Source organism: Nansenia antarctica (assembly GCF_963989245.1).
Source record: "Nansenia antarctica genome assembly, chromosome: 3".
Lineage (NCBI taxonomy): Eukaryota > Metazoa > Chordata > Actinopteri > Argentiniformes > Microstomatidae > Nansenia > Nansenia antarctica.
This window is the reverse complement of record NC_137688.1, coordinates 76,384,570-76,394,831: the sequence shown is the minus strand read 5'-3', so window position 1 is coordinate 76,394,831 and position 10,262 is coordinate 76,384,570. Positions and strand designations below refer to the sequence as shown.

General features: G+C 41.1%; 1 protein-coding gene across 1 annotated transcript; it reads left to right on the top strand.

The window, feature by feature from the left end:
- Positions 1-4,916: 4,916 nt before the first annotated feature.
- Positions 4,917-6,551, top strand: LOC308153375 (E3 ubiquitin-protein ligase TRIM21-like; the record flags this gene model as incomplete). Its single annotated transcript, XM_080526497.1, has 1 exon — positions 4,917-6,551. One exon carries the CDS (start codon positions 4,917-4,919, stop codon positions 6,549-6,551), a length of 1,635 nt encoding a protein of 544 aa, XP_080382623.1.
- Positions 6,552-10,262: the final 3,711 nt, after the last annotated feature.

Here is a 10,262-nt window from a genome sequence, read left to right as displayed (position 1 = left end):
CACCCGCCACACATATATCATACCTCCACTATGATTCATATGCAGAGTTTGACTTAGGACGGCACCAGAAAAAAAAATGTCCAGCCTAACCAAATGGAGTACCTCTCTAGCCCAGGCAGTGAGCTGACCTCATGCACTGAAAAACTGTTTAAAGTACAATAATGAGTATTGTACTACTTGGACTTCTATTCTGGTTGTACTGTGTGTATTCATTCATTTATGTATTCATACATTCATTTATGTATCTATATATTTATTGTAAATGTTGACAGACTTGGTCCTCCATATACATGCTTTTGGACACTGTGTTGGTTTGTGATAACAGAAAGTAGTCAGGTTAACCATCCAGGAACAATTGAGTGGATTCGTCCATCTGTTAGGACAGGCAGCACACAAACAAACACAAAGTCTCGGAATGATCGTCGGAGTGATCGTCGGCAGGATGTCAACTAGTGACACAGTATACCCAAACACTTGTCAAGTGGTTTCAGTTGATTCAGGCAATTCCTTTGGCACACGTATTATTCAAGTGTAAACACAATAAGTGGTCACGAAAGTAACCAACGACTTCATTTCAAACCAGTATCATCATTCAGATAGGGCACTTTGCGCTGTATGGCCCCAGTAATGAGCCATCAGCATTTCTACGTGAGCTTAGAATGATAAGGTTCTATCTCCGTTTAGAATGAGAAGGTTCTATCTCCGTTTAGAATGATAAGGTTCTATCTCCGTTTAGAATGATAAGGTTCTATCTCCGTTTAGAATGATAAGGTTCTTCTATCTCCGTTTAGAATGATACGGTTCTATCTCCGTTTAGAATGATAAGGTTCTATCTCCGTTTAGGGTAGTTCAGAGATATTGAGCGTCAAAGTGTTTACATTCCATTATGTTTTGTGAGATGGGATTGAGGGAATGTTCTTCAGTGGCCAAGTCAAACTTACATTTTAATCCAATTGAACATGCATTTCAATTCCTTGATAATAAGATTGTAGGCAAAAAAAAGACCACAAACAACAAGTGAAGATGGCTGCATACAGGTCTGGTGGGGGAATGGGTGGCAGACTTCAGGGGAGGTATTGCATGCAAAGGATTTTCGACCAATTATTTAAAATGAGTGCTTAATTTAGACATGATATGAATCCCATTATTGTTGGTGCCCTGAAAGACTAAGTGTAAAAAAAAAAATGTAATTTCTAAATGGTGAAACCAATGTACACAAACACCATTAAATTAAAGAACTCTACTTGACCATCTTTATAGTGATTGTTGTCATTTCAAATCCAAACGAGTATAGAGCCAAAAGAAGAAAAACGTTCTTACTTATGCAGGGCTCTGTATATTCATATATATCATCATCAATAGTAGGCTAATATGAAAGTGTAGCTGTGTCAGATTGTGTAGTGTAGAGCGGAGAGGAGACCAGATTGTGTAGTGTAGAGCGGAGAGGAGACCAGATGAGGGAATGCGGTTGAAAGGCCACTTGGAGATAAGTCCATCAGGAGTTCTCTGCCGCCCCCTGGTGTCCAGATGGAGTTATGAATGAATGGTCTTTATTGTCATTAATTAATACAGTACAGGTACCATACAAAGACATTTAGGAGGGGGGGCTCCCCTGGTGCTTGGAAAAAAGACTAAAAACAAGAGGTCCAAGGGTAAAATAAAAAAGGGAAAAGAGCTGGTTTACGTAAATAAAGGCTATGTACACTATCTACTATACTATACAAATTAAAACACTGTGTTGTACTCTATGCTATGCTATAAATATCCAAACTTTTCCTATATCTGAACCTTATGTACACAAGGGTAGTCATATTGCACATAGTATTTTTGCACATTCATTAAAGTGTCGCAGTTAGCAGGTTTGAAATGTACTACATTACTTTTGAAATGTATTTTATGACAAACTGAGCCACATCCAGCGTTGACACATTGAAAAGTGGGGGGAAGGGATGCACATAGCCTACATGGATTTCACTAACGACCTCGATCAGTGTATTTTCTTTGACTACTGCCTGATTCACTTGTACCCTAATGGCACGTAGGACTCCCCCACCCCCATCCCCAGCACTATCTCTGTAGGCGACATATTTCTGTAGGCCTACAATGATTGCAGTGGGAAAAAAGAAAGAATTAAAGTAAATAATAAAACAAAACGAAATGGTGATCGGGCGGGGGTCTGTATCTTGGGACAGGGTCTGGCGTACTATTACGTTTGAATGTTTCATAGTTGGGTGTATCAGTCATGTTTGATCTTATTTTAATGTAGCCTATGTTTTATGAGGCATATTTCGATACATTTTACGTTATTGTGTGATATTTCGTTCCAGTGTTTCGTTTTTTGTATTTTTAATAAAGTTCCACTCAAACGCGAAATGCAAATGATTTCAGACCCAAGCGGCTGTTAGGCTACTTGTGGAAAACACTGTTTACGAATGGAATGCTTTTGTTGTGATAACTTGCCAGTGAGTGTTCCCCATTAAAAGCTATTTTGATATTCATGGTTGAAACCTTACCGAGTGTGGTAATGCTGGTATAAATTGTTCTCAGAATCTGACTTCGAGCAGTCAGTTTAACCGATCTCCTAAGCACACATTGGCCTGGGCTCCATGGCGCTGGATTTGTCTGAAACGGTGAAGAGTTGATATTTGCACGGAGGGTTTTAGACAGATCGTATTTGCTTTTTTATAACCACTAACTATTGTACATTCCCTCTCGAAGACTAAGTTGGACTTCAGTTGATGTACCCGACGCTCTTTCATGGGAATGTTGGTGTCAAGCTATCGGTGTTATTGTCTTCTCTTCTGGTGTAAGTATATTACAATGACCTTCTACTGCTACACTGCAATATAGTTGCTATTTGTTGCAATTCTGGTTAGACGCACAATCATTTCGTTGCATTGTCTTGTACTATGTAGCCTACATTTCGTGACGTTAGAATTATAAGGTTCTATCTCCATTTCTGTCAAAATTGAGTTTTTTACATAATCTGATCCATTAGGTGTTTATTAATTCCTGTGTGGTGTTATTTTTTAAAATGTTTACATTTTTGAGTTAGTAATTAATAAAATACAAAGGTTCCATCTCATAAAACATAATGGAATGTAAAAACTTTGACGCTCAATATCTCTGAACTACCCTAAACGGAGATAGAACCTTATCATTCTAAACGGAGATAGAACCTTATCATTCTTAACGGAGATAGAACCTTATCATTCTAAACGGAGATAGAACCTTATCATTCTAAACGGAGATAGAACCTTATCATTCTAAACGGAGATATAACCTTATCATTCTAAACTGAGATAGAACCTTATCATTCTAAACGGAGATAGAACCTTATCATTCTTAACGGAGATAGAACCTTATCATTCTAAATGGAGATAGAACCTTATCATTCTAAGCTCACCTAATGACAAAACGTGTTGTTGTTGTTTTTTGCAGATTGGTAAGGAAACCGAGGACACCATCCAACCAGGCCTATATTGGGCCAGATATACATCTTCTTGCGACAGTCATGAAGCGACCAATTGCGCGAGCCTATGTTTAAGGTTTAAATATCCAGAGCGGTTATATACACGACACACACACACACACACACACACACACACACACACACACACACACGCACACACACACACACACACACACACACACACACACCGCAAGTCCTGCTGCTTTGCTCCATCAACAGAACACGGACTCTTTTACTCTTTTCTTCATTTATTGACCATTGGAAACACATTTAATTAAGGTAAGAAACTTGTGAAATTATATTTGTCATATCATATGTATGATACATGTAATCTGTCTAAAAAATAGACAAACAACAACAACAACAAAAAATATATATACTGGCAATATTAGTGCAGCCGTGGAATTCCACCCATACATTGTTTTTATGATGACAAATAGTTCAAATGACCAATATGAGTTTATTTGTCGACAGTGACTCAGGATTCTCGTGTTCTCATGATTACGTCTTACTGGGGTTAGAGTAAGGAGTAAGGGCTGAGAGGTGTATGTTCGGTGTATGTTCACCAGGAATGCATCAATTATGATGCTTCATTGTGTAGCGGAGTGGTGTTGCTAGGCAGAAACCACATAAAACATGTGGCACTCTATGTGGTGAGAGTTCCAGAATTATTTGTCAGTTGTTAAGTTAAGCCTCATCAAACACTGAGATCTGTGGCAGAGAAAGACTTTACTCTGTAGAACCTCTGACCTGATACACTCTCCTGTTTACTGTTCATAGCTGAGAGAGACAGAGAGAGTTTGAGTGTTTAAGTGGCTTCAAACACGGTGATCCATGCCAGAGGAAGTGTTAACTCTGTAGCAACCTTAGTCCTGATCACACATATTATTCTGATTACAGTTGATACTGACTGGGAACAATATGATGATTGGAAATGACAGGTAAGAAGAGCGTGTCTGTAAAAGCACATGTTAGAAACAGAGCAGCCTGTAAAGGGTTAACTCTGTTCCAGGGAGGAGAGCTGTACTGGGAGGGGAGGAGCATCTCAACGTCAGGCAGCTGAAATGAAACTAAACTGTGTAGAGACGTAAAGTGGAGAGCAGACTCTCGCAAACTCCTGAGAAATCGTCCTCAAACAATCTATCACACATACAGTAGAAAGGACAGAGACATCTATCACACTCTCACAGAATCACAGACAGGTGAGTTGAGACTTACAATGACAAGTCAAGATAAGCTATTGTGTTCACACTCTCTCAGAGTTTTTTATTTACAGTTCAGTATGTACAACTTTTTGATTTGGTTGAAGGACTATTTTCTATGTGATACAAAATATTATAATGTTATCATTATTGATCGCTGTATAATCTCATAAGACAGTCCCTATCGAGATCTGATTGATTCCAGGAAATGCTTTATGGTGTCTCCTCTGGTCTCTCTAGATATGGCTTCCTCCAGCAGTCTCCTGTCTGAGGAGCAGTTCCTGTGTTCTGTCTGTCTGGATGTGTTCACTGACCCAGTCTCTATTCAATGTGGACACAACTTCTGCATGGCCTGTATCAGAAAGTACTGGGACAGCAATGACCCGTGCCAGTGTCCAATGTGTAAAAAATCATTTGATAAGAGACCAGATCTCTTTGTCAATACTTTCATCTCTGAGATGGCCGCTCAGGTTAGGAAGTCAGTTGAAGTGAAGGCAACCAGCAGCCCAGCCCCAGACACACCTGTCAAACCTAGAGAAGTGTCCTGTGACTTCTGCCCTGGGACGAAGGTCAAGGCTCTGAAGTCCTGCCTGGTGTGTCAGACCTCTTACTGTGAGACTCACCTGGAGCCTCATCAGAGAGTCGCAGCCTTAAAGAGACACAAGCTGATCGACCCTGTGGAGAACCTGGAAGACAGGATGTGTAAGAAGCATGACAGACCCCTGGAGCTGTTCTGTAGGCGTGACCAGACGTGTGTGTGTCAGTTCTGCACTGAGACAGACCACAAGACCCATGACACCGTCCCCATAGAGGAGGAGTATGGAGAGAGGAAGGCTCAGCTGGGGAAGACAGAGGCAGATGTTCAGCAGATGATCCAGGAGCGACTGCAGAAGGTTTCAGAGATCAAACACTCAGTAGATCTTAGTCAGAAAGTTGCAGAGAGAGAGAAAGCAGACAGCGTACAGGTCTTCACTGCTCTGGTGGACTCCATGAAGAGAGGCCAGGCTGAGCTCCTTGACGTGATCGAGGAGAAGCAGAAAGCAGCAGAGAGGCGGGCTGAAGGGCTGATTAAAGAGCTGGAGCAGGAGATCACTGAGCTACAGAGGAGAAGCACTGAGCTGGAGCAGCTCTCACACACTGAGGACCACCTCCACCTCCTCCAGAGCTTCCCTTCCCTGTCCACCCCTCCACACACCAAGGACTGGTCTGAGGTCAGCGTCCACAGTGATCTCTATGTGGGGACTGTGAGGAGAGCTGTGTCTCAGCTGGAGGAGACACTTATGAGTGAAGTGAAGAAGTTGTGCGATGCTGAGCTGAATATGATTCAGCAGTATGCAGTGGCCGTGACTCTGGACCCTGATACAGCACATCCCCGTTTCATTCTGTCTCAGGATGGGAAACAAGTTAGATTAGGAGCCACAAGAAAGAATCTCCCTGATAACGCAGAGAGGTTTGACTGTGCCAGTGTTTTAGGAAAGGAGGGATTCTCCTCAGGGAGGTTTTACTATGAAGTGGAGGTGAAGAAGAAGACTGACTGGGATGTAGGAGTGGCCAGAGAGTCCATCAACAGGAAGAGGGGTAGTATCATACTGAACCCTAGGAATGGATACTGGACTGTAGTGTTGAGGAATGGAAATGAGTACCAGGCTAATGTTGTCCCCCTGTCCCTGAGAGAGAAGCCCCAGAAGGTGGGGGTGTTTGTGGATTATGAGGAGGGCCAGGTCTCCTTTTATGATGTGGAGGCCAGGTCTCTGATCTACTCTTTCACTGGCTGCACCTTCACTGAGAAACTCTATCCATTCTTCAGCCCTGAGCTGAATGCTGGTGGTAAAAACTCTGCCCCTCTGATCATCTCTCCTGTCAATCACACTGACTGATTTTCAACCTTTAAAGCAGTAAAATATGCACCTTTAGAATTATCTTTATCTGTAGTCACTCATTAGGGAAGGTTTTGATATAATTTACCACAGAGAGTAATTTCTGAGCTGGTTATGGTTTGTTATCATATAGTTTGTGCTCTGAGTGTGTCTGCTAGATGTGAATATGCAGCAGCAATGTCAGATATAGCCCAGCCTCTCCAGCCTCATAAGAACATATGACTCTATATACGTGAGACTGTTTGACTTCTCTGGGTGTTCACATTATTATAAACCAGATGCTCTCATACTGTATTTTCATTATTAGCTAGTTATCATTGTAATGTTTACCTATTTTGGGGACTTTGAGTGTAATGAATACTGGGTGTGTACAGAGGGAAATTGAGGATGTTCAGACAATTAAATTCACTTGGATCGATCAGATCCATTGATCACATTAATAATCAGTCTAGTCCAGGTCCCAATGCTGTAGAATGGTGGTGGTGAGGTAACAGACTGGCTGTCTGGCTTATTAAAACACAAACACAAGTTGTCCTTCAGTCTCTGCATGTGTGTGACGAAATTACATTTAACAGAATGTACATTTGATAATCATTTTTTATAGATTTAATGGCTTGCAAAGGGAATCAGATATGCTTAAAAACTGTTTGATAAGGTTGACTGTGATTGTAATATAGATTTTCTGTATGTGATATTATAAGTTTGTATAATAGTCTGTTTCAGTGGTGGTTTTATCATCACTGCATATCAAACATCAACACCTGATGAATAAAGTCCCTGTTCCCTGACACCTGTGAACGATGATTCATTCATTTATCACAGAGGTGAATAAAGTCGCCCACATTGTCAACATCCTAGACTGCCACAGATTTGTTCTCCCCCGTCAAAGTACAAAAAGATTTGGACAGTCCTTTGTTCCAGCTGCACTCCGACTCTACAACCAGGCCCTGCAGGGTGGGGGAGACCTGGAGCTGGAGCTTTTGGAACTTTTTACTTATTGAGCCTGCGCTGTTTTATGTATTTTATTGAATGTTTTCTGTTTTCTGTATTGAATGTTTTCTGCCCTAACTGAGCTGTTTGACAACAAAATTTCCCCATTGGGGACAATAAAGGTTTTCAATCAATCAAGGGAGACTTTATTCACCAGGAATGCATCAATTATGATGCTTCATTGTGTAGACAATCAAAGTGGTGTTGCTAGGCAGAAACCACATAAAACACTTGGCACTCTAGGTGGTGAGAGTTCCAGAATTCTGTCAGTTGTTAAGTTAAGCCTCATTAAACACTGAGATCTGTGGCAGAGGATGTACTGGGCCGTATGATAAATGTAATCTGTCTAAAAAATAGACAAACAACAACAACAAAATATATATATATATATATACTGGCAATATTAGTGCAGCCGTGGAATTCCACCCCTACATTGTTTTTATGATGACAAATAGTTCAAATGACCAATATGAGTTTATTTGTCGACAGTGACTCAGGATTCTCGTGTTCTCATGATTACGTCTTGCTGGGGTTAGAGTAAGGAGTAAGGTCTGAGAGGTGTGTGTTCAACATGTGTACACTACTGTAGCCCTGCATCCCCACAGTTGTAGTTGTGTATCCTGTCAAATGTTCAACCCATACTCCACTAAAGTAATTTTCTCTCTCCTCAGTAGCGCCATCTAGTGGACATGACAACCTCTTCGCAACTAACCTGGCATCTCACACTGTTATGTGGGTTCATTGTGGACCTCAAAATAACATTTATTACAAATATTAAACACTAAGAGACAGACACAGCTTTATAGATACAGGATATATACTTTATTTATCCATGAAGAGAAGAAAAAAAAAAGACAAACAATTCATCAACATACAACTTACATTGAAAGTGTGATTTAGTCCAGGACTAGGCTTAAGCCTTGTCTCTGAAACCGGCCCTATATGTTTTTTCCAATACCTTTACTCTAGCCCTGAAATAGGGGGAGTATGTCAAAAAACATTGCACTTTCTAAATGGTGAACCCAAGAAAAAGAAAACATTGAATTAAAGCTGAGAATCTCTACTTTAACCTCACAGTAATTGTTTGATTTCAAATCCAAACTGTTGGAGAATAGAGCTAAAATAATAATAATAACAATAATACTACAGCCCCCACCACACACACAACAATAAACTAAAGTGATGATTCTGCCAACGTGGTTGAGCTGGCTATGACAGCCAGACAGGAACGCTTTGGTGGGAATAGAAGTGTCTCCACCTCTTCACACAGTCAATGTTCAGCTCATAGTCTGCATAAGGACTGAATGACCCAGCAACAATGGATGAATATATGATGAAGACATTCCCATGGAAACAGGACAAACCTCTATATTATATTGTTATATACCTGTAGTCTGTAGCTTGCTAGATACATTAAACAATCCATGCCAAGAATGTCACCCAAGTGTCAAATACGTGTCAACTCAATTGATATGAATATCTGAATCACCTTCAGCTAGCCAACTGACTCAACAGGCAGCATAGGTGATGATGATGGATAGATGGACTGTCACCGAATCATCGATATTATTCAAATACTTATGGAATCAATGACTTATATCAATGACTTATTGTTCAATGACTTAAGGAATATAATATATATGATAATACAAGCCTGGTAACAAAAGGCCGCGTTCGTAAATGAGCTCTGAGAGCGCCGGAGCCTCGACGTGTCTGCTGAGCTAGCTAGGCCCACATTGACCTCTCTCCAAAGAACCTCAGTTATTGTTACCAGGGCAGGTGTTATATTCACTGCACACCATAGGCTACACACTGTAGAAAAGGGTTGTTCACTGCACACCATAGGCTACACACTGTAGAAAAGGGTTGTTCACTGCACACCAGTAGGCTGTACACTGTAGAAAAGGGTTGTTCACTGCACACCATAGGCTACACACTGTAGAAAAGGGTTGTTCACTGCACACCATAGGCTACACACTGTAGAAAAGGGTTGTTCACTGCACACGCCCGTAGGGAAATACTTTGACACTCTGGGTGAACAAGTTTACACACGTGATAGGATTCACTGCAATCATCTATAAATATAGCACACTCAAACCTGCCCTGATGGTAGAACTGGGATTAACCCGGTGAAGTGGCAATGGTGGGGGGAAAGCGGATTTAAATAACAAATAAACAAACAAACAAACAAACAAACAAACAAACAAACAAACAAAAAAGAAAAACTAGTCCGCCCCGCTACCGGCACACTTGCCCAGGCGGACTAGATAAGAACATAAACTTTAACCAAACAAAACGTCTCACGGCAAGAGCAGCTGGCCGCTCTGATGCTCTGGAGGAAACACAAATGAACAACCTTAAAACACTATTACCGACATATTAAAATACATAATGATTCAATTTACATGACGAATACATTAAAATACTGATACGTCGATGGCAGCGTCCTACCAGCGACTACCAGCCGCCTTCAACCCAGCAGGGAAGTAGGTGACCTGTAATACATCACACCATCAATATTACATACAATCAAAGAAATAATATAAAACGCTACGCACAGAAAATAGCCATAGGCTGCGGCCTACCTCTTGATCTCTGCCTGTCAGCCCTAAGTGCTTTCCTTTGGGCACCTCCCCTTTTCCTATTGGCGCCACCCGCCACACATATCATACCTCCACTATGATTCATATGCAGAGTTTGACTTAGGACGGCACCAGAAAA